At 37.4% G+C, this 26,579-nt stretch overlaps 1 protein-coding gene across 1 annotated transcript; it reads right to left on the reverse strand.

Annotated features, from left to right (window-relative positions):
• pcmtd1 (protein-L-isoaspartate (D-aspartate) O-methyltransferase domain containing 1) lies at nucleotides 1-24,686 on the reverse strand. The gene is made up of 6 exons (XM_030160030.1): nucleotides 24,442-24,686; nucleotides 12,414-12,879; nucleotides 12,128-12,230; nucleotides 9,570-9,741; nucleotides 3,016-3,139; nucleotides 1-2,716 (listed from the first exon to the last, which is right to left on the reverse strand). The coding sequence occupies exons 2-6, from the start codon at nucleotides 12,718-12,720 to the stop codon at nucleotides 2,343-2,345; spliced, it is 1,080 nt and encodes a 359-aa protein (XP_030015890.1). The 5' UTR covers nucleotides 12,721-12,879; nucleotides 24,442-24,686; the 3' UTR covers nucleotides 1-2,342.
• Nucleotides 24,687-26,579: the final 1,893 nt, after the last annotated feature.

The following is a 26,579-nucleotide window of genomic DNA, read 5'->3' on the forward strand; positions in this document are numbered from 1 at the left end:
TTATTATTTTTTGTTGAACATTTACGAAGAAACAACACATTTCCAAAATGAACTGAGCACACAATGAGAAATAAACCTAAGCCTGATAAAGTGTAACATAATCGTTTTGGCCCTCAGCAAATTAAGTTAATAAGAGCGCAAAACTGGGTTGGACTTGAGCTTTAGTGAATGCTTTTTATTTTTTTTTGCAGTCAAATCTCATCCGCATTAAATGTAATCACAGCAGTCCCATTAACTTTGGTGCAAGGCCTGACCTGAGTGTCGAGGTTGTAGGTCCCCTGCATTCAGTTCTTTATACGCTCTCTAATTGGCAATTACATTTTAGATAATGGTGTATAAATTGTTGCATGCCTGTAATATCTCATGTGGGTTTTAATGGATACCACGCAAATCAAAATGGGACTATGTTGTTATTGGTATTTAGAAGCTGAGAAATTATTCCATTATTGCTTACTTGCAAAGCTTTTCAATGAAGGTAAAAAAAAACAAAACAAAAAAACAAAACCTTACAGAAAACAAATGTTACCTCTTCACACACAAAAACTACTGATAATATAATCAGTCCCGTTTAAAAACAAAATATCTGTTATTACACCAGAACAAAATGAAGATCTATATCACTAATATATCTTTTCTATTTAACAGACAGCAGTGAAGTTTTGATCTACGGAGTTCCCAGTGTCAAAATACAGTACAGCAAAAAGGGTGCTACTACAAACCAGATGCCAAAAAAGTGTATGCAGAATCATATAACAGTACATATATATCACTTTTATATTGAATAGAATTAATATCAACAACATTCAACTCAGCTTTCAGAATACTAAATGATGCATTCAAAGTAAGATGGAGAAAAGTCCAAGTTCATGACAGTAAAGCAAGAAAGTGTGACATCTATCAGTGATGTGCTTTTTTTCCTTTTTTCTTACTTTTTTTTTTTTTTTTTTTTTACCGCTTTTATACTGTGGAATGTACCATCGGTCGGGTAAATTTTGTGTGCCGGAAATAAAACGGAAAACCCTTGCAGATGTCCTAATGTGATGGGGTACGTTGGCACTTAGAAGCCATCACCATCAGGGAAATTCTGCAAGTTAATTCTACTTGTTTGTAACTGTAAAGTCCAGTCCACAATACAAATTAAGCCAAAAAAAATGGCACCTATTTTTCAGTTGAGGACCGCAGAATAAGGTGCTTTCGCCGATACGTCTACAGTCCAGCATAGAAAAGGCTTCAAAATCTTCAGCGATTCTGATTTTGCATTGCTATCAGTAATAAAAAAAAAAAAAAAAAAAAAAAGAGGGGCGAGAAAAATGCAAGGGCCGTCTAATTCACAGATATTCCTCGAGTCCTTTTAGTGAAAGAACGTCTCTACATTTCAGAAGTTGATCACTTGGAACATCACCTCCAGTGACCGATCATAAGATGTGAAGCAAAGTCAACAACACCCAAGACATATACAGAATATTCATGCATTACTGACCAACGTCTCAACTTTACCAGTTTGGTCTTGAAAGCTAAAAATGTGAAAACCCCTCTGTTCATCAGTTCTGTCATCGTTTCAAGTGTGTGATATGATAGAACTAATATTATTCGCATTAAAAGTAGAAAAGAAAATATGGGGAGGAGAAATGGTCATTTTCAGGGACGCTAACCAAACCTTCTCGTACGCAAAGTGGAAAAAAAAACCAAGAATGTCAGCACCTGGTAGAAAAAGTTACAAGAAAAGGTGCACGGTAGAAAAGGTTATGAACCAGTCTTATTTCGTCGTGATTTTTTTTTTTGTAATAGGAAGGTAGAAAACACATTGACCTAAAGCTAAAAATGAGGAGTCATGACAAGTTCCTTATTCATGATTATACAAGCCTGTCACCGTCGTCATCTCTCCGACTGATTATGGGATAATGTGGCCTTATTTCAGTGTCTTATTTCTTTCAGCATTATTAAATTTACAGACACTGATAGTCGGCTAAAGCTTCTAAAAAAGGTGCAATAAAAGTCTTAGCATGATCATATTTTAACAAATACAGTAAGAAATTTGTTTTTTGTACAATTTGCATCTGCACATGTCTGCAGACATCTTAACATTAAGATAAAATCTGAATCTGAAAACGGGTTTTGGAAACTACGTCCATTGAAGTATACTTTTTATATTTTTTTTTCCTGATATACAAAAAAATGAAAATGTAACATGACAATCATAACATTATTATCCAATATTATCTATGACGTCTCTTTCATTGCAGTTTTGTCATCAAGATTTCATGGAAATAATGCTACATTTGTACTGAAAACGGTGGAGAAAAGCATTTGAGCAGGCGCTGCACCCATTGACAATGGAGTGGTCATTTCTCTCTGTAGAACAACAAGTACGCTTTAAGTGACTCCGGCAGCGGCAGAGCCATTATTTGGTCTCTCAACACGTTGACTTGCTTAAGGATTTCAATGTCGCCAATGTCTCTTTCCTCCTCCTCCTCCACTTCCTTGTGCTCTTCCTCATTGTGTTCCTCCTCTTCACTCTCCACCATTTGGGGTATCAGCTGATTGCCTACAAAAACGTAGGTGTTGATGCGTCGCCGTCGGCAGCGCCTGCGTTTGCGTTTCTGGGGGACCCGTTGCACCGTGCCCTTCCCCTGACTGTCCTCATTGGCCAGGTTTCGGAGAGTGCGGCGAATGTAGATCCGAGACAGATCCTGAAGGCTGCGGACGGTCACCGGAGCTGAGGACAAAGAGAGACGACACAGCGCTTAAAGGCAACGCGCCACAATACGAAGAATAATCCATATAAGTGCTCCAACTAGGTCAGCATAAGTGAGTAAAGCCTTCAGAGGTACAACTGTGGCTCTGCATTTAAAAGAAACAGGGAATTAGTGGCTGTGTATGAACCTGCTGCAGGGAGGGATTCATCACATCCCACTGAATGTAGTGTCTGACTTTATACTTGAGTGTAAGATAATAAAAATCAGAAGGTAAAGAGTGTGTTTTAGTGTTGTTGAGGACGGAGGCTGGAGAACTCACGCAGCTGGACAGTGTCAGCTTTCTCTCCATCAGCTCTGCTCTGCTGGACCAAAGGGGCAAAGGACACAGCCAAGATGTTTTTGCTCTCCCATGTGCATTGGCCAGTCCTGGTTATCTGGGTCAGCTGCATAAAAGACACAAAAAATGAACCCCACACTGAACACTTAGAAACGACCTAACACTTTATAACACTGGCCATGAAGGACAAAAGGTCTGAAGAGGCTGAGTGTCTTTAAGTGGTGTGATTATTCATCCACTAAGACCTTTCACTATTATCATAAGTAAGATTTATGCAATAGTTTACTTCAAATTTTGGAAAGCAATTTATATTAGACAGTTTGGTAATACATAGGTGCAGCCCTGATTCATGGGTATTACACAGAAACTATAAGTGTTTTTAACAGGAATGAATGGGGGAGTTGGTAAATCACATGTATACCATTAAATATATTTTTTAACACTTTTTCAGTCTTAAAGGGGTCATATTTTACTAAACCCACTTGTATTAGTCTTTGGTACATTTATTTGTGTATTTGGACCCGAATAGTTCAAAAAGTTTGAATTTGAACCCTCAAGGGGCTGCAAAGCTATCTTTATATTCATTTTGGCAAAGATCTAGTGGATTCCTACAACTTGTTTTAATTCCTGCTTAATTTATTACATCTATAACTAGTTATGTCATGACATTTGCACATATAAAGTCATGACTTCCAATGAGCATTTCTCAGAGTACGGCATAATTGTTTGACAGCAGCAGCGGCTGTAGTAAAAACTGAAAATATGTCCAAACTTTGAGCCAACTACCTAAAATGCTCAGTTGTTGGTTGAATGGGACAGAGCAGCACAGTCAACAACCTGGGGTGGGGGGGGGGGGGGGTGGGGAGGGTATGAAGTGGCTCGTGCATTTAAAGGGCCAGCGCTCAAAACGACCTTTCTGGTGTCATTACTCAGAAAGAGTTGAAAATGGACCTGTGGAGTTGAATTAATGAAGAATTCAGACCCAAGTATAGCATTTACAGTTTACGTAGACCACAGAGAAATGTTTTAAAATGTATAATTCCATTAAAAAAAAGGAAAATATCACTCCATTAAATTATAAACATTGTTCTCTATGAACAAAATATTAGTGTCTCTATGAAGCAAAACTGAAAATTTCCTCTTAAGCAGTAGACTTTTTAAAAAAAAAGTGGATTATGCTTAATGTTTTGGCAAAGTATTACCTTTAAACAAGACTGAGCATTTCTAACATACAGTAAGATGAATTTCAGTATTGTAAAACAGAAATCACCGTGTTTACTTCCAAGAATTTCCATTTGCTGCTAGGGATAAGAAATGCAGAGGTGGTCTGTCAGGACCACCAAGGACGTCTCAGAATCACTGACCTACATTTACACCTACGGTTTTATATTTGTTCCCTGAAGATATATTAAAGTCTGTTTTCTTTATTTCGTATCTTTTCCCTTGCTTCCAGCAGTATACGTGTACATTACAGCGTTTATCTGATCATAATTCAGTCATCACGTGTTGTTGGGCAAAAGAAATCTGCCTTGAGGCTCAGAATCAACAGTGCAGGATCTGGAGCTGAAAATAAATAAAATAAACCTGTTAATTTAACCAACCGGATTTAATGATGGCCACATGGGGGCGATCTAGCAGGTGCACAATAAACTCGGCATTTTCACATTATTTGATTGGACGACTAGACAGAACAAGCTCGGCTACAAAACCGCATCTGTAGAGACTCACATGAGCTGAAATATATTGGCTTAGATTTAATAGGTGTTTTCTCCACACACAATGGCCGACAGATGAGAAGAAATGGATTTGGTAGCAGACATACAAAAAATCAAGCACTGGTTTTGATGAGTATGATGCATTTTATTAATATTTTTACATTTGTCATTTTATCAAGTAAATATTGATTTATTGAATTATTGTAGACGGTGCAGCTGTAGTGAAAGAAGACCTGCAGACTTGTTTTTATGGGGTTTCTTGTTTTAGTAATGACATTCACACTCACCACTTGAGATACCAGTCTGTTATACTGCATTTTTTGCACAGTATTAATAGTGTAGTATTGATATTAAAGGGGTCATATTTTACTAAACCCACTTTTATTAGTCTTTGGTACATTTGTGTATTTGGACCCTAATAGATCATAAAGTTTGAATTTGTACCCTCCAGGTGCTGCAAAGCTATCTTTATATTCATTTTGGCAAAAATCGAGTGGATTTCTACAACCTATTTTAATTCCTGCTTAATTTTTTACGTCTGTAACTAGTTACATCACAACATTTGCACATACAAGGTCAAGACTTCAACGAACATTTCTCCAAGTACGCCATAATTGTTTATCAGCAGCAGTGGTTGTAGTCCACACTGAAAATATGTCCAAACTTTGAGCCAATTACCTAACATGTTCATATGTTGGTTGAACGGGACAGAGCAGCACAGCCAACAACCTGTAGGGGGTGGGGCATGGAGTGGCTCATGTGCATTTAAAGGGCCAGCACACAAAACAACCTTTCTGGTGTCATTACTCAGAAATAGTGTTGAAGATGGACCTGTGGAGTTGAATTAATGAAGAATTCAGACCCAAGCATAGCATTTACAGTTTATGTAGACCACAGGGAAATGTTATAAAATGTATAACTCCATTTTTAAAAAAAAAGCAAAATATCACTCCTTTAAGGGGTGGATTAGGTCAGGTCAACACCACTGAAGGCTTAAGCGTGAGATGCATGACCACTGAATAAATGGTTAATATTTTGGTACTTAACATGGCATTACTATTTTATTATCTAGGTGTTACCAGTGTCTGATATCAAATTGTCATAATCTGCTGATCATCCCACATCTGCACTTGTTTGCTGTTTATAAACATAAAAAATACACCGATGTTCATTTGTAACCACACATATTAGTGCATATTTTAACTACTAGTAATTGTGACATTTCCTGTCATTTTGGGAAAGTGCTACCAGGGCTGATTCTTACAAGGACCCATTTTGTTCACTTACATTTCTGCTAACATCAGCCGTACAGTCTATAGCAATCATTTCTGTATAAATGCAGAAGTTGCATTTTCAGTAGCATTCACACACCTAATGATGTTATTCCAAATTCCAGGTGTTCATTACGACTGACAGATGTTTGGAGTATACACTGCGCAACCAGTGTAACATAAACTGGCCTCTAGAGAGGAAACAGGGCCTCCCTTTGAATTAGCATATAGTATAAAACTGTGAAGCTGCAGGACTTCGGAAAAAGCTCTACAAACATACTGCTCTGAGATAAACCGCCGCATTAATTGTGTGAGAATATTGCTCTGTGGACAAATATCAAGTGGCTGGGGCCGTAACGAGTACAAACCAGTCCACAGTACGGCAGTTATCGCAACACAATTAAACCACACGAGGCTACAGACTCATTACGCATGGTACTAATATATAAGGGTATAATGTCAGCGGGGAGGGGGAAATGGTTTGGGGGGTTTTCAACTGGCACACAACAGGTCTGATAATACAAGCCGAAACAGGAGATGCCTGGAGGCCAAGTCCGGGGTTCATCCATTATTTGCCATCTCTAAATGTCCCCCCAAAGGAAGGAGCTCTTCATTCGACATGATAATACTCTGCTCTACACTCTGATGTTTTTAATGAAACCACAATAAATGCGTTGCTGGTCAATTTTTGAAGAGGATCAGAGCAACCGATTTTTACCTATGCATCCCTCTTGGGGTCGTACGAATAAGTGCTGGTGAAAGAAGTGCAATGCTAGTAAGATTATGTTGTTAAAGAGGGGTGAAATATTGAAAGAGGTGGTTGGGGATGGTTATGGTGGAATTAAAAAAGCTCCAGACTCAGAGGCAGGAGGCTGGTTTTCATTGCATATTCCCAAACAATGCTAAATTCTGTCTGTTTTTATAATATTCTTCAAGTAAGTTATTTATTTCTATCCTTTCATACTCTCTAAGCAAGCTGTTTTCGAGCCCAACATACCACACACATAACCAAACATATAAATACTGCACATATCTCTAGTTAGTATCTGTATCATGTGATCACTCTAACCTCTGTATAAAATGACTGAACACAACAAAGGAAGTGTAATCATCTAAGTGTATTTTAGAACTGCCTTTCACACACTTAGGGTCAGGACACAAAATGGGTCGCTGAACTGTATTCAATGTCAGATAAAATACATTAAAAAAACATGATCAGTGAGACAATAGCAGAAAGTGAGTTCTCTGACAAGTATATAAATGTTGACAAAAGTGTTGGGACACATTGAACTAGCCCTTTCAGGCATAGTGGTTACTACAGTGGACAGCTATTCAAAGCTGTTGTCTTGTATAGTCATGGATTTTGTTGTTTTAGTTCCATATCATCGAACACATTGGGCGCTCATGCATCATCTCATACACTGCAGTTGATACATCACTGTAACTTTTCTGTTCTTGATAAACCTGATCTGCAGTAACATGTTTGAGTGTAAAGAAACTGCTTGTTATTTTTATTTGACTGTAATTAACAACAAAAAGGTTTTTTTCATATTATCTCCATGAAGTGAATAATGACTAGTACTACAGTATGTTACAATGTGAGAAAACAACAAATCAGCAGCATTAAAAATGTTTTTATTTCATAGACTTCACACAGTATCAGTAAATACATGTTTCTTTGCTTCAAAAATTAAACGCATGGTGTCCAGCTGAGTGGACATTATTGCAACTTCATAAAAAAGAGGTTCATAAAAAATTTTTCAATCACATTGTTTTTTTAATGCCTAAAGAGGAATAAAAAACTCAGGAAAAAAATCTTGATTAAGGTTCTCATGATTCATGCATGAAAGGGTTATTGTGTTTCATTGCTAACAGGGACCTGGACAACAAAAAGATAATGATTTTGATTAATTTTATATTGTAATAAATATCATGCAATAAATGTGTAATTTTAATTTTGTAACCATCTTCATCTTAACTGCTATTTAAAGCTGTTTTTGCTTAATTTTACACGTTGATTTTTTTTTTTTTAACCATTCTAGATATTATTTAAAATGTCCAACCTGTAGACTTCTGAAATATTTGTCAAGCTTTGACCGGAAATAAATATTGCAAACCACAAGTGGGCTAACCATTTGACTTCTTCAACCCTGACTCAAGAAGAAAAACCTGCCTTTAAGCTGGACCAAGATATTGATCTGATATTTATCATGGTAATTACAACCTGACTAACAACTGACATGAACATTTTTGTCATGACAACATGGCAGATCAATAGGAATGGGAAGTACTACAAGCTGTGGGTGTGATGTGTCCCAGGATTTTTGTCTGTATATTATATGTGAAATGTAGATGAGAAGGAAGAGATATAACAGAACAGAAATGACCTGATACAAGACAAACTGCGGAAAAATTACACAGGATGTAACAGATAGTAAAAAAAAATGTATATGAAGACAGACAACACTTTGAAAATAAAGAAAACATGAAACCAGATGTAAAAAAAGAAGTCGTAACAGGAGGAAATAGATATAAAAGATCTGAAAATGATTCATTGTTTTGATGCTGGAACAGTCTATAATCTACATTTTGCAGCAGTTCAAGATGTATGACAGTAAATTCTGATTTTCTTGACTTTGTGAACCACTGTCTTAGGCAATAGTAAATTATACTTAATTTCAGCCTAAATGCTCTCATCTCTTTTTTTTTCTTAAATCAATGGGCTTCATATGTGTCCATTTGAGAGTCATTTAAGCAGCCTGTTCTGTCAAGGGGTGGTACACTGGCTGATGCTAATGAGAGGGTTTATCAAAGAGCTTTTACAGAAAATATTCACTACTCGTGTGGACATGGGCTTGAGCAAATGGGGGATGTACTTCCATGCTTTTAAGAGCCTATAAAGACCTCTGAAAAAAAGGTAATTTTTCTTTTCTCTAGGACTCAACGAAACACATGTTTGTACAGGTTTGTACCGTTAGCAGGACTGACCTTTGTAAAAGAATCCACTACATCACAAAGACTGACTCCCTTAAGCTGTTGCTTCTAAATTTGGTGTTTGGTAAATAAATGTACATGACGTAATCCGATCCCTGTACAAATACAGAGTAAACATGAAAATTTCATTCCTCCGGTGATGTCTGATCTGTTCTAGCTCGGATCAGTCCAGCTCCTGTTTCCTTCAAATGCCCCAAACCCTTCACCGTGTTTCTATCGAGACCTTTAGCCCTTCTGCTGCATAAGGGTTTTTGCCAGCTGCTGTTTCTCTCACTTCCCAAAATATTCTGAATGCCCTCTTATATGTCCCAGAGTCTGTCCACACATCCACCATTTTAAATAAAACATTTATTTATACAGGCGTGTGTGCTCCTTAAATGGCTGCTCAGATCCAGGGGCAGTTGTGGCTCAATAATGCATGTGAAAGTTGCATAACCAGTCTTGTAGGTCAAAGCTATTTTACCTTGTGTTTTTTTTTTCCCTTCATGTGTTAACATTTGAATAGTGATAATGGTGTGTTTGTTCAGTGTTTATTCTGATAGCTTGTAGCACTTACCTGATCTTCTATAGGCATCACTAGAATGCCTCCAATTTTCAGCAGTACTTTCATGTAATTTTCATGGTCTTTCTGTACTCCAGCCCCGCAATAAATGCGATCATACTGGTGGCTATCTGTCGAGATTTCAAGGCAATTTCCCACCACAAAGACGGGTTCACAGAACTCAAACCTGGGGAAAAAAATCAAGAGTAGAGAGGATGAGAGGGATAAAGAAGCAAAATTGTTTGTTTTTACAGCATCATGTCCCCGTTTTGTGACAGAATAATGCAAATTCAATGGATAGAAGTCAACACATTTGCATTAATATAATATCATTATTATTAGTGATATTATTATAAGAATATCATTATTAGTACTACTGTTAGAGTTTAAGCGTGTAATATATTACAGCATCTAGCAGTAAATATCCCTCATCTTCCCTATAGGGGCTTCATTAGATCCAAACAGAAACTACATAAAAAAAACAAGACGGTCAAGAATTTCATCTATTCCCCTATCACTTGTGCTGTTGAAACCTAGCATCACCACTAATAAGCAGAGAAAACACAAACTATCGAGGCAGGATTTCACAGCTGAGAACACTGTGCTGCTTGGTGATAGGTGGACTACATGCTATAAATGCCCAGAAAAATTAAATAAATGACCACTGGTTGACAAGCAAAGTCATAGGCATACCACTGGAACTTTTCTTGCAATACCTTAAAAAAGATTTGCCTCATTGTGAATGAACAGGATAATGATATAGTAGGTGGTGTTAAAGCACATTAGTTTCAGATGACACCTGCTATACAAAGTTAAAAAAGGAGAAGAAGGTGATGACCTTTCTTCTATTTCCACATGGAATTCATTAATTTTTGAGGTTATTACTTCGGTAAGACTAGAATGTAGAAAGGAAAGAACCCTTTAAAAAAGAGAAAGAAAATGTTAAAAGCTTTAGGAGTGAACTGTAATTTGAACTCAAACATTATTTGCAGTTATAAAACTGAGCTGGGAGAGTAAAGCCATAGATACATAAGCTTTATTTAATCTAAAACTATCCTGAGGTGAAGGCTTCATCTGCAATATAACGAAGAGAGCACGAAGAATAATGATGATAAAAACAGTTGATACTGAAAACAAGTATCCATCTACAGAACAATTCTTATCATTTTCATTCTGTTTCTAACATTATGTAAGTGCTATGCCTTATTTAGGTTACTGTGGATCAGTATTCAATGTGATCAATAAAAAAATCATTGGTGGTTCTGATCTACTGTAGAAACATGGATGTACAACATGGTGGACCCATGTAGGGAAGGTGGACTGTTTCCTCTGTAAGTAAAAATCTACCATTCCACGGTGATGAAAATGATTTTCATTTTCAGCTTTAAGATTTTTTTTTTTATTCTATCCTGCGTCTGCAGTTAGATCCCCTAATGTACATTAACATAGATATTTTACAAAACAGATATTTTTCTCTACATTTGGGCCTCTCGTCCAAAACATTGTATTAGGTTACAAAAATGGAGATTTTCAGAAACACTTTGCACAGTGAGAATTAAAAAAAACCTGTAGTTTGTGTGTATCCATGTGGACAAACACTGGTGTCACACCCCAGTTCCTGCCTGTCTGATGTTATTTTGTGTAATGAACATGCACCTGACAAATATAGGTCACATAGGTGTACAGGTCAGTGATGTATCTGCAGTAGATAAGAGGTCAGCACAAACACCTCTGGGAGATGGACACATGTCATGGTACTGTGCTGAAATCTATATACGTTAATATAAAAAAACACTTTGACAACCCAAACCAAGACCTAAGGAAGCTTAACTTGTCATTGCTGTTTAAGTTAATGAGAAACTAAAGCCTCTGTATCTGCTGTGTCCAATATTATCTGAAAGTCTCAGTGTCTACAGTTTAAAGTCCAAAAGACACAAAGGTCTGTCCAAGCGTTTGCACCAGTATTTAGTGGTTTTCAGATAGTTTGTAAAATGACTGTTGTGTGTTAAGGTGATGGTAATATGTCCATTGAAAAAAAAAAAAAAAAAAAAAGTTGTGCCAGGCACAACAAACCCCACCCCTCACACGTATTGTAGCTTATTTTGGCATTGATCCAGCTGATGTCACCATGTCTACATGTGTACTGATGTCAGCATATCAACTGCCTCAATATATGTGCCAAGTTTGAAGTAAACTGAAACAAAACTGATGTTTTATAGACATTGGAAATTTTGCCCATTATAAGTAAATGGGCATGGAAAAAAAGATTTAAAAAATTCATAAAAAATTTGAACTCTGACCTACTTTTCTCAAGATGTAATCACATCTATTCTGGGTCACTGGCAATCTATAAACCCAATTTGGTATGAATTCAACCAATAGTTTTGCTGCTAGAGTGTTAAACAAACCAAACCAAAAACAATACCTCTTGCCTCTCCTTTGGGTACGGGGTAACGAAACACTATATTAATGTATACGGAGCATAAATCTTCTATATGTGGCACACTGAACCTTTAAGGCTCACATGAGTGAACTGTTCACTAATACATGAATTAAACACATCTCGTACTCACTTATCAAAGCTGTCACTATTCTTAATGAAATCATCCAGTTTCTCTCTGGCATATTCAACCACATCCTTATGGAGCTCAACTCCATGGTTCACACCAAACGGCCCTTTAAAAAAAAAATAAAAAACACACAACAGGAGAACATTTACCTTCAGATCAAATCAATAGAGCATTGTTACAACATCGCATATTACAAATCGTTGACATTATTATGCTCTGATATAAATGGATTTTACATTTCCAACAGACAGAAAACACAAAACCATGGGACAGGTCCAGGTGTACTTACCAATGATGAGGCCAACCATTGTGCTCAGGTAGCCTGTTCCACTGCCCAGATTGAGGAAAGAAAGTCCTGGCTGCAGTTTGAGGGCCTCCATCACCTCCGAGTATATACACGGAGCAGACAGGTGAATGTTGCCATGCTTCCACGCCAAGTCTTTGTAGGCACTGTCCCGGTAGCCATCCAGATAGTAGTCTCCGCGGTCTATGGCCCGAAAAGCCTGCTCGACTTTTTCTGTGCGAATATACTGGGCCTCCTTCAGATTATCAATGAGGTCATCATTGTCCTCCCCGGCGCTCACAGCTCCCCCCATGGCGAAACAGAAATGAGAAACACAAGGGCAGAACTCGTACTCAGGATGAGTGATTCCTCCTCAGAGTGTCATGGAGATGAACAGCCTGCTGAAGGACCCTGCCACTGTGACTCCTCTAGTGTCAGTTCAGACAACAGTCATGTCCATGCGGCAAATGACCTGAGACAAATAAGAAAAAAAAACATGTTAGAGCAATCTGCCCGGCGGGGAAAAAAGCATCTAGTTAAATCTGCGAGTCAAGTGCAGATTTCTACTCATGGCACAAGTAGAAATATATTAATCTCCTTCCATAAGTGCAAATGTGTCTGGATTAAAAGTATGCAGATGACAATAAAATGACTGGACAATGAATGCAATAAATTATATCATACTTTATTAAATTAATCCCCCTCAGGATAATAACTTTAAAGACTGTATTTCTCAACACCTTTGTGCCAACTGCAGTGATCAGCAGATTCAATACAGCCCAACATCTGAAAACAATAATATATACAGCTTTGGAAATAACTGTTTGACCATCTGTGATTTTCTGTAGAAATTCAATAGAACAGCTTTTCAACGCGACCTCTTGGTTTTCCGCTTTCAGAATATTAATTGCTTTTCTGCATCAGATGTTCCTCATTTGTGCTACTGAAAAAAAGGGAAAATTAGTTTTTTGTTGTCAATGATTCAACTTCAGCTTATGTCTTATAAAAATTTGTGAAGCAAACATTTCCACACTTCACGCACTGTTTAACAAATGTTCTACAAGTCACATTAATGATAAGTGCTGTGGTTTTACTTGGTTTTTTTGCATAAATATGACCTAAAATGTGATCATATTTTCAAGGAAATCCTAAAACTAGATAAATGGAATCCAATTAAACAAAGAAGACAAAAAATTCAAACTTACTTATTTATGTATAATGGAAAATGATCTAATATTAAATATTTAAATTACGGAAGATTAAATATTTTAAGACCACAATAAATAAATGAATGAGGTCAAAGTTTTAGTGTGGTTTGTTTAATTGGTTTCCCTTCATCTAGTTTTAGGAATCGCCTGAAAATCTCGTTTTACGTCAGACTGATGAAAAAACGGAAAAAAAAAAACATTCATGCACTGGTCTATATACTAACTTACATCCCTCAACTCTATAATAATCCCACCACACATACACACATTGTCCAAATACATTTTGTTTGAACTTTAAGTTTTACAGTTCATGTAATATTTTTTAGGCTTTTTAAAGGTTTCATTTGCACTTTGTGACATACAGACCAAAACCTGGCATTAAGATGATAATGAAGGTCAGATCCTTTTTGAGTTTATTGCTTTTTTTCCTCTAGTAAAGCTCTGGATTCCTTCACTAAGTCAAGCATATTTTAATAACTGTTCTTTAGTTGAACTGTCTGTACATGTTAACAATGAGGCCATAAGTTGTTAAAGAACAAGAGGACAGTGTTTTAATTTAAGGGGAGTCCTGAGGGTTATAAAATGTGACTGTAAGGACAAGTTTGTGTTGGCGATGAATCAGAATAATGCTCTGTAACGATAAAATACTGCATCCTGGACACTGCATTTTAGAGATGCTTTGATAACAAAAATCCTCCTCTCTGCCACAAAGCTGGAGATGCAGGCGAGGCAGACGAGTCTTGAATTCTCTCTCTGCCTCCTCAGCATCTCCACATCTGACTCAGCTAATAAAGATTAAATTCAGAGGTGACTTTGTAGTGGTGGGGCTCCTAGGGTAATTTTCCATCGGCTCTTTCTTTCAGGCAAAAGAATCATTGATTCGCTCAACATCACTGATTGTACAGCAGTGTGTTTTTTATCCCAGTTTTTCCCTCTGCCCTCTCAGTAATGCATAGTCTTTTCACTTTCCTGCAGTTGAAAGAAATTCCAAGAAAATGGGTCAGGCGAGGTATTCTACAAGCAAATTGCTTTCGGGCAGTGCTGTGCAGTCTCACAAATCATGATCTGCACAGTCTTGAAACAGGGGCTATTATTCACTCATACCTTTAAGACAAATAAAAAAAAAAAAAAAAAAAAAAAACACCAGCTAGTTCATAACATGTATTGCAACAGTGAAGCTCCTCTCATGGTGGCAGTGATACTGATACTGATATATAAAAATGACTCATTGTAAACAGGACGCAGCTGGTCAACCTAGGACACATCATGTCCTCACGTTGACCCTTGGCATCGCTGCCTTGTTAGGTCCTGACTGGCTGCTGTGACAGCGGCACCGGGCTGGACAGGATGACAGAACACGTAGCGGATCCTTCAGCAACACGAGATCAACGCCACTGATGTAACTAAATCCTAGGAGCCTGTCTGGGCCAACCAGACGTACACATGGCTGTGCATCAACAGGCAGCCTGAGGTAAAGTGACCATTTGGTAGCTGTAATCCTGATTTCACATGGAAATATACAGAAAATATTTACACGGAATATTATTTACATGGTTGTTACAGTGATATATTCATTTATGAATGCTGACTCGTGTTTCAAACTAAAGAAGCCAGACAAGCATTTGCAGTGACTCATTTTCCCATGCTGATTGCAGTATATCTAAATTCTGCCTATAAAATGTCATTGCCTGAACTGGGTGTGTGTGTGCTTTGTCTAAGATTCACTGCAGAAACAAAGCAAAAAAAAAAAAAAACAGACTGTTCACTTTAAATGACAACTGAAGGACAAAACCTTTAATTAATGAGGTGTGTCTGCGAGGGGAAATTCATTCACCTACACAGAATAAACCATCTGGAATGTCAAATCTAAGCGTATTCCACAAATGCTCATTTTATATGCATGCATGTGCAGACGTTTTGCTCCAAAAAGTATCTAGATGGAACATATTAGTGAAGTCGAATCCACTGGAGTACTGCTCTATGACAAGAGGCAGCTAAAGGAACTGCATTATGTTTCTCAAAATAGAAACCTGTGCCCTGTAATGCAGCACAACCATACAGTCATGTGAAGGACATTACAGTGCAAATTTTCTTAACACTGTCTTTAAGTCATGCCGTAATTTTTTTTTTCTCTCCAGTACCAAAATTGTACAGTACACATAACTGTACAATCATGAACTTAGAAAAGCAAAAAAACTGCATATTCTTAATTGCATTCATCCTTTTGGTGACCTATTGACCTCTTTTCTAATGTATACTACAGGGCAAACATTTTACGGAATATTTCATTATATATTTTAAAGGGCAGATAGACAAGCCATTTATTAAGCAAATTCATGCTCCCAAAGGCGAGAGGGTCAAAAAAATTATACGGCAATACATCATCGTCTTATACAATACATACATTAACCTATTAGATGATTGACTTTAATAAATATGAAGGACTTCTGATCTTATTTACATATATTGTGCTTCTACTGCAACATGTTTAGGCGTTAATGTATCTGTGTGTCCAAAAGGTCAGATTAGTTTATTATACACTATGAATTATGTGAGGAAGTGATTTGATCTTCATGAATGACATGTTAGCTATATAAAATGAATTCCTTCGTGGAAAAGTGACCATTTTTTCTACAGTTATTCTTCCGATCACCACACAGTTTTAAGCTCAGTTTGACACCCTCTGGCTGCTTAACAACCTTATGATGCATTCAACTGCATCTGAAGTGGACTTTTTTTTTGTCTGCGTGGCTGACTACTTCTCAGCTCTGCGGTAATTACCCCACCACAGCCGAGGAAGACAACCGCAGAGGCATTTAAGCAGCTGACTCCATGTGGGTGTACAGTTTGTGCAGTTTAAAAACACTGGCCTCAGACTGATTTCCAAAATGTATAACGGAGTCCCAGTTGTTTCTATTATTATTCTCCACGTCTGCTGCCTTACGCTACCCACCGTGTCTGTGCACGGTGCATGAATCGGTGTCATACAGTGTGCGGATGAGTAGAAATGTAACTCAACCTGAAACAACAAAGCATCTGATGAAACCTGCATCAGACGTTGATGGTAACTGTACTGACTCGAACAGGTAGTAGCATACACAACAGGTATAGAAAGAAACTGTGCACTACTGCTTTAAAACAAAGCAGCTTTAGCCAAATAAAATTCATTAGACATTCCGCATCATCTAGTGACCTATGTGTGCAATGAAGGCAATTTTTATTCTTTTCATCAAACTGCTATTTCACTGCCATTCCTGCAAATAATCACATCTAACTGTCTGTTGTTTCTATATTATCAACCACTCATCTTAATCAAAACCTGCTTCTACGCTGACTACTCTAACCCACCAAAACATCTAGGCATTCACTCATTATATACGTAATTTCATGCAAAACGGTTGAACCGCTCGCCATAATCTGCTTATTTTCAATCATATTTCTATTAAGTTGTTTTTAGTAAATGTGTCCTGAGTTGATGACTTTCCCTCAAGTGAGTCTTGACTTTCACTAATGAGGGGGAATGTGTGAAGATCAACCAAAGAGCTTCAAGAGGTGTAGAAAGATTCCACTTTAATTCCCCATACAGCGCTGCATCTACACTTCTGCCTAGGGGCACTTTTCTATGTTTACATTTCTAATTTTGTTTTTTTCCCTCGTGCTTTGCAGGGTACTAAAACCGTCTTGTCTTTTTCTTTCTGAACCACAATGACATGATGTCAAACTGTCAACAATTCACAATGGAAACTGTAGAGGGATTTATGTGGATGGCGGTCAGTATCTCTGAGCTGTTGAAACTGATATACGTCATACAGAGAAAAATGGAGCCTTCATGTCAGAAAACACAGAATACACTGTCAACTACAGTAAAGAAGATGACATGGTATAGCATTTTGTCTATAAATAAGGAGTGTGTTTACATGTATGACATTATTCCACTATCACTCCTAATTGTTCAATATGCTGAAATTGACAGGTAGATTATGTAATTTACACCTTTTTTTTAGGTGAAACATTTTTCCATTAAGACTTAAGACGCTGATACTATTCTGGTTTTAGGAGGTTATGTGAGACATGTAAGCAGTGGTTTCTGAAAACTGGCTCTATCTTTGTGTGCACGACACACAGATCCTCTCCAAAGAAAAGTCCACATTTCTAATCTGAACCAGAAACACACCCACTATTAAATGTCACGACACAGGATATCAGCAGGTTGAAAGATATGAGTAAATATCAAAACTTTCACATTTTCACTGCAGTATTTGGAGGAATGAAAAAGGAAGTGTGTGTTCACAGTAGGGCTGCACGATTTTGGCAAAAAAAAAAAATCCCGATTTTTTTCCTCTAAAAACTCGATTTTCGATTTTCGGTTTCAATTTTTGGGTATAACTAGAAAAGGCAACAGCAGTCAACATGTCGTTTTCGTGAGCAGCCCACAATGCAAGCCACTGCTCTGACCTCAAAGCTGTGATGGGATCACGTGATGAACCTACAGTTTTGTTTTGTTTTTTCTCTTCATTAAATCTTTGAAATGAAGTAGAGTACACAAACAATGTATACAACAAGAAAATAACATAAGTTTGTCAGGGGGAATACACTATAAGAAAATGTCCAAATCAGAGCAAATACTGATAGTTGTTACAACCTTTTTGTTTCCACATTTATATAACAGCTTTAAATAAATTTCAACATCTTACAAAACATAAATAATATTTGGTTTTGTGTTACAGAACTTACATTTGTGAATGAAAAATTTAGCAAGTAAGAGGACTAAATTAATTCTTAAAAAAAAAAAAAAAAAAAAAGTTTTTTTTTTTTTTTTTCCTTTCTTTTCTGGGTATCTGGCCCACAGAAGTGATACCAGTGTCAGTCAGTGACAGGCATCAGTCGTGCGTGTGTGCGTGGACCAGGTTAATATGAGTGTTCCCCATGCGGTTCTATTTAAACTGGGGGATCCGTGCGTGGAATAGACCGACCCAGGACACACTGGAGGGATTCTATGTGTGGAGCTGGTGGATGTGTGTGGGCACAGGGCTGTGTGGGCTCCTCTGCTGAGGCTGATGACCCCGAGACCCGGACCCGGTTCGGAAGAAGACAGTACGGTACGGATCCGGGACAACGGAAGATGAGTGATCCGCTTGCAGTTATATTTCAATTGCGGGATCCGTGCGTGAAGCCACGGCTTATATTGCTATAAGTACTCCGGGTTCATGAACAGATTTAACGTCTGGTCATTAGACGGACTTCTGTGACAGACCGCTGTCACAGGAAGAGCCCACGGTAGCTCGCGGGCACGCGGAGGCGCGCGGCCCGGAGGCATGAGAGATGAAATCGATTTTACGATTTCCCTTTTTTTTAAAATTGTCCTAATTAAAAAATCCGATTTCGATTTAAAATCGATTAATCGTGCAGCCCTAGTTCACAGAGTGGAACATCTTCCAGCATTAGAAAACAATGAAGAAACACTAATTTAATAGAGGCGTGCATGGCTGCATTAGGGGAGGAATACCAGTGGAATATTCATTTTCATCAGTGTAAAGACCATATTAGGAATTTTATCTTTTCAGAATAAGACCAAAAAAAATCTCAGTCCAATTTTATTTATAAAACACCACATCATAATAAGTTATTTCATGACACTTTACATTTAGAATATAACTTAATACTATGTGCATGTAAAGTCAGTGACAAGAAGATTTGTCATCCTAACAGCATTGACATTGTATAAAAGACAGATTGAACAATCATGGATTTTTAAAATGATGACAATAGCTGGGATTAATCATGTAATTTTACCAAAATTGAACTCTCCCGACTGACTATTACAAACTACATAACTGTTAAACTGAACATCTAAGTTGAAGGAAAAAACTACTAAAATAAGTGAATAAATCTGGATCACTGAAGTGCATCTACTGTTAATAAAGATTAAGAATAATTTGAAAAAGTGGAAAAACTAAATACTTAAATCAAACAAGTGTGTGAGAAAGTGTCCAATGCTGACTTTTCAGGGTGTTCATAATCAGATGGACAGGCCTGCATGTTTTTATTAGATTGCAAAAAAAGAGTAGTAAACAACTCTATACCTGTAGTAAACAACTCTATACCTGTCAGAGGAAAGTATATTGTATTGAGATGGTATGAGAATTCATTTTCTGATATGAAAACCAGAGGGGAGGTAACAGATATAACAAGACAAACTGAAACACTGGTGTAACAAGACATAAAAAATATCACCAGATTAAAATTATGTAAACGACACTAAAAGAAAATGATGTAAACAAGGTAATGGCAATTTCATGAAATATATCAGTAAAAAATGATAGTGGTGCTTCATATACAGAAACAACTTTCATACATATTAAAAAACACGTGCTGCACATAAGACAACAAATGCTAGAGCAAAACGCAACAAATACATTATATGTTCTGCAAGAAAAGAGCGCTGCAGAAACTAAAACAAATTCAAGAAAAAAAAACGCTGCAGATCCACTCTAACAGAAGTGCTCCAGGCCTCCAGGGGCAGTGCTGAGTTTTCACCCGAGAAACAGACCTTTACATCTGTGTGTTCTCTCACATCAAACATCACTTCAGTCTTACCACCATAAACTGTTCTTCTCCCTGAAATCACTTTACACTTATTCTTTCATTGTGTGCATTCTTCTAACTTTTGATATGACACTGACAACCTTATTGTATCTCAACATAATAAAAATAGGCTATAGTTATAACATCTCAAAATGTATTAATATACTTTGAACACGACATACGTAATCTTGAATTTATAGTTAACTTGATCATTTCATTTGGTAAATTACACATACACAAAAGTAAATGTGCCAAAACACTCCCAAACTTTAAGTCTTTATGTCTGAATTCGAAAAAATATATCCACTCACTAGAATTTGTCTTTAACAAAAAAAGCACAAAAACTTTGACAATTTATAAACAACTCTTCAAAAAGGACTGAATTTACTCTCTGCTGTATTTTCTTTTCTCTATATCTTTAATATTTTAACCTGTTTGTGTGTGTGTCTGTAAGCCCTTCCATTAAGTAATAATTTATCTGTTTGGACAATTTTTCTTTTTTGACATCTTGATATTTGTTTAAAACTATCAGTGTTTTGTATGCATCTATATCTTCAATAAAAGAGTTATTTAAAAAAAAAAAACTGTTCTTCTCGCCGTTGTCTGTTTCTCAGGTGAAAACTCAGCGCTGCCCCTGGAGGCCTAGAGCACTTCCATTGTGTGAGTGAACATGCAGCGTTTTCTTCTTGTATTTATTTTAGTTTCTGCAGCATTCTTGTCTTACAGTGTGTTTCCGTATCTGCAGCGCTTTTCTGTTTTTGCAGCACATTTCTGTATTTGCAGCGTTTTCCTCTAGCATTTGTTTCCTTATACGCAGCGTGTTCTTTTAATATGCAAGTCGTTTCTGTGTATGAAGCATGTTCGCACCTGTTGGCCACTAGGGATGCACCGATACCAGTATCTGGTATCGGTCCGATACTGACCATGAGTACTTCTACTCGTAAAAGTGCTCCGATACAACCACACCAATACCATTTTATGACTACGTGGCATTCAGTCAGCAGGTATGCAGCAGAGGAGTAAGGTCAGCAGTGTGGAGATTTTTCAAAAGACAAAAGTAACGCTGACTGCAAGTTACGTTAAAGACACAGATGGATACAGATGGAGCATTCTGTCTGTCCTCTGTATACATTCCATGCGTAATTCTGTCTGTTTTCCAGGAGTTAGCGGATGTGTACGTAGAGCCATATAAGGATCATCATTTTATTTTATATATAAGGCTCTGTGTGTACCCAGATGGAGAGGCAGTACCACCTGGAACTGTAGAGGTAGTGGATCTTTTCAAAGACAACTGTGTGAGTTAACAGAAAACTACTGACATATTTGCCCTACCCTTATCAATATCAATATTAACATTAAAATCCACATTAGTATTATCTCCTCTGTCATCGCCATGTTTGTTATTACTCCTTTTTCTTCTCAAACAACTTTACTCTTCCTCGTGGTATTTGGCAAGTATGGTTAATTAAGAGTGGTGCCCTCTGCTGGAGTGATTGAGAAACGCTCATTCCTACGAAATAAATGTCAATAGTAGCACTTTGTTACAGTCAGACTAATGACAATGACAATAAAGCACATTTTCAAAAACAACTAAGAACTGTAATGGTATTATTAAGTATTCATATCAGTACTCAGTATCTGCAAGTAATTAAATGTAAGTACTTGTGCTCGGTCTGGAAAAAAAGTGGTATTGGTGCATCTCTATGGACTCTATGCACAGCCTCACTACTTCCTGAACTTCAGGTGGGTCCTTTATTTCCTGTCTTTCATTATTGGGCACACTGATTAATCCAGGTGTGCCTGCAACTTCTTGTTGTGACTAATGATTAATTAAGCACACCTGGATTAATCAGTGTGTCCAATAATGAAAGACAGGAAATAAAGGACCCACCTGAAGTTCAGGAAGTAGTGAGGCTGTGCATAGAGCCCATTGGCCACCTTAAAAATCAGACTTTCATCCTTGTAAACTGATCTGAAAAGTTTGGGTCTGAACAGATTGATTCCATTTTCTAATGTTTAACAGTAGAAATAAAATCATCAGCAATATTAGGATAATCTCAGCATTATATAAAGCCTTAATAAATCTTGATAAGCAAACAACTTATTATGTAAAAGTAAATTGGGAAAGAGAATTTGACATAGAAATTTATTATTTATTTATTTAGTTAGTTAGTTCATGGTTGTGCATTTCATCAGTAACATTCAATAATCATCAAGTAAACAAACATGTACACACCCATGCTCGAAAAGGAGCAGGATGAAGAAAATCTTATATTTCCTGCCCCCTTCTAAATAATAATAACCTTATGGTTAGCCATACACAACTAGCTATAAAATCATACAGTATAAAGTCAGACAAACCAACTAAATACATCCAAAGATAGTACCAAATGAATACAAAACCAAGTGCAAAACTGCATATCCAGAAAGTTATGATGTGATGTGAGTAATTGATGATATAGATGGGCTAAACGTGGAAATTACATCATACAACTACTCGCTCTCGGGCATGGAGGGAATTTGCCTGGAAAAACCTTATAAGATTTTTTATTACACCCAAGTTTAAAAGTAAACAGTTACAGAGGCATCAGGAATGTTGGAGAGAATGCGGGGAGATGGATGTTGACCATTCTCATGTTTTTTGAAAATGTTCAAAACTTTCGGAATATTGGGAAATGATCTACAATGTCCTATGTCAAGTATTAGGGTACACAGTTCCAAAGAAACCTGAAATTCTTTATTTGTGCAACTTTGGTGATGGCACTATACGTGAATACGATAAATATTTGGTAAAGGTGATGTTGATAGCTGCAAAAAAATGTATAACAAGGAAATGGGGGAAGATGAATGTGCCATCAAAGGATCAATGGATAACTACGATTGAGGACATATTTCTAATGGAAAAACTAACACACAGATTGAGACTATAAGAACCACAAATGAACAAAAAGTGGAAAAAATTGACATTATATAAGCAAAATAATTGGTAAGACTGTGCTACCCAGACATGTTCATGTTGTTGTTTTCATTTTGTTGTTTTTCTTTTAAAATTAATAAAACATAAGTTACAAAAAAAAAGAGATAAAATCATAATGTTGCTACCGTGTGTAATAATCACATTTGATTTCAGTTTATTCTGGTGATCTATGAGAGTGTTGCTCGTGCATATTTATGAATAAGGTGAACTGGATGAATAAAGTGGACTGACACCTCGCCTTTACAGATGAAGTGCCCCCATAGATGTTGCTTTCAATTGCAAATATACCCGCATGTAACTGGTGATGCATTTACGTACAGATGTTCCTAAAGTCCCACAACTGACACCTGATGAAGCCAATCAGCGGGCCGGATGGTCACGTGGTGCAGTTGCCACACAGACGGCTGCCCGTCAGCCAATCAGATGGCTGAACAGTTTCTTCGCAGTGCGTGTGACGGTGAAGCAAAACAACAACACCGTTTTCATGAAATGTTGTCAACCGTTATTAATCACAGCCAGTCCCCGAATCCGACCGGTACACATCTGTCACAAATGTATGCCAATTAAACTGGTTTATGCTCAGGCTGACACTACTGTGAACGACTGTGTGTCTGTTGTCAAGCTTTTGTTCCCACTTGTCGACAAAAACGCAGTTGCTGACCTGCTCTCTGCAGTGCGATTAACCTCAATCTTTAGCAGCAACTAGCTAAACCGGTTTGCTCAGAAGAGGCTAAAATATTAGCAGTGAAGGTTTTAGTAAGAGCTGCGGACAAATCCCTACCAAAAAGTTAACGTGAAAACACAAAACATGAGGTCTCTTTGTCTTGCGAGGGTATGTGAAGCCCTTTTTTTTGTTGTTGTTGTGTGCACGCGACAACAAAATGGAAGACGATGTGCACCAAAATACGTGAATAGTGCAAACTTTGGAAAATACTATTACATCTTTAAAGGCAGGTTTATACGCAGAACAAAGCGTGAATAACCGTGTAGCGTGGAAGTAACGCCGTGGGAGTTGTGATAAACCGAGCTAGTGTTAGCTTTTGTGGGCCTGAGTGCGCCATCATCAAAACAGAGACAAAGCAGGTTAGGTAAGCTCGCCTCTTTATCCTGCCGTTACTTCAGCTAGCACAACAACAGAGCACCAGTCTGCTCTGTCACATTAACATCCAACTAACAACGACATCATAAACACGGGCTGTCGACTACACAACGGGCCAAAGTCACACAGAAACCATTTACCTTTGGAGAAATTACAGATACTCACAGTGTCGTGTCGCATTAACTCACTCTTTGTAACTGGATGCACTTCAGTCTGTGCAATGCGACGGACTATGACTTTCAGACGGTACCAGTCTCTGTCAGTTTCCGACGGGATGCTAAGTACTAGTTAACAGGGATAACTAGCTGGCTGAACTGGTGAACGGGTTAAGTAGTGGCGGCGAGCGGCTGTGGCGAAGTGGAGGAAGAAAGAACAGCTGAGACGAGGATGTAAACACAGGTCACGTGGTCTGAAAATGTCGATAGAGGGAAGTACTGTTGCTCAGATCTATCTATCTATCTATCTATCTATCTATCTATCTATCTATCTATCTATCTATCTATCTATCTATCTATCTATCTATCTATCTATCTATGTAGTATATTTTAACTTCATAACACATTACACATTGATAAGAAAAAAAAAACACCTTGCTCTATTTATGTAAGTAGGATGTAACATACTTTAGTATTATGCTAACCTTTTCTGTCTGTGTCCATTTTAACCTGGCAGCATCTCCTCATTCCACAAAATGAAATGTACCCCACATCCAAAGCCAACTGTGTCAGTGCAAAAGAATGTGTTGGCAAATAAGGAAATAAGGTAGGTAAATAAAAAAGCAGAATGTTAAAAGTGTAATTTATTCATCTGTCCCATGTCTCCTTAAGAACATTTGTCTTACCAGTGTTTTTAATCTAAAATTGGAAAGATCCTGGAAACCTACCTATAACCTCCCACTTTTCCCTAAAGGAAAGGCCTATTTTTAGCCTACATCTGGTTTCTTGCCTGGTCTGGAAATGTTGGAATGGATCATCAGGTTTATTAAGGACACAGTTGAGGTCAGCAGAGGAGCACAGGTCTGTACTGGTCATCTTTCACTCACCAAGCTTTTTTTTTTTTTTTATTGTATAGTTTAGTTTCACTTGCTTCACCTCGCTTCACACACTAGATATTATTAAGCTCCCACATTTTAAGGGAAAAGTACACAGTTTAAGTTAGAAAAGTTTAATCCTGAAACTAATACATCTGCTCAGTCTGTGGAGGTGTTTGAGATATTAGTTAGAAGCTCAACTGAACATCAATCACTAGTTATTTCACATCCATGGCAAGAATAGTGAACACATATTTAAAGCAAAAGATTAGCAGGCATTTCACCAGCATCTTCAGCCAAATTTCTTTTACAACACAACATGTTCTGCGTGATCGGTTGCCAAAGTGGCTTTGAAAATCCATCAGCATTCAGAGTGGAATGTGTTGATTTCACTATCTGTTTGCATAAATTCTTTTTGTGGTGAAATACGTGGTCAGGTTTTGCAGTGTGAGCTGTTCCTCTGCTGAGCGTTGTCTTCTAAGGTGATGAATTTGTTTACTTCCTCAGTTTGTGGTTTAATTACGTAATACTGAGGTGCTCGGCCCTGCTTACAACACAAGCCATTAAGAGTACAAAATACAAAAGGATTCAGTCTGCTGGGTTGATCTGAGTTAATTCAAGTCTCTAGATAAATATGTACACATCATTACTCCTCAGCTGGATGTGTTTAAGAAAACAATATCAGCATTTGCACTTCCGTAATGACTTGCTTTAACTTTGTGTGACACGTGAAACCAGAGACTCAGCCAGGACTCTAGAGATAGTAAGGGCTAAAATTACCAAAATGAGTCAGATTTTTCATATTTGGATCATTAATTTAACTGATCAGTTGTAGATTTTGTGCCAGGTGCAATGGTCGTTGTGCATTAAAATATTTCAGATTCAAGGATGACTAAAAATATCTCAGTCTGTGATGCAAACACATGTAATTGTAGAATACAAACAAACTGCGATAGCAAAATACTGCAGATGGGACCTCTGTATGCTTGTGTACATCGCCTTTAAGTTGTATCCAGTTACATCACATGAGTAGAATGAGGCCACACATGCCTTTATACAACAACTGATGAAATAAACAGTGTGTTGTCTTTAGGCTAGTGGCTAAATGTAAAAGAGTATGGTCATTGAACATGAACTCACTGGGCTCTACCAAGAATATGCATGAGTATAAAATCCTCGAATGTAAAATATAGATATAAAACACAACATAAACAGATGGGCAATCTGAGATCATGACCCAAGAAGATGTGGTGCCATCAAGTTACTTCATGTC

This window comes from Sphaeramia orbicularis, chromosome 17 (genome assembly GCF_902148855.1).
Source record: "Sphaeramia orbicularis chromosome 17, fSphaOr1.1, whole genome shotgun sequence".
Classification (NCBI taxonomy): domain Eukaryota; kingdom Metazoa; phylum Chordata; class Actinopteri; order Kurtiformes; family Apogonidae; genus Sphaeramia; species Sphaeramia orbicularis.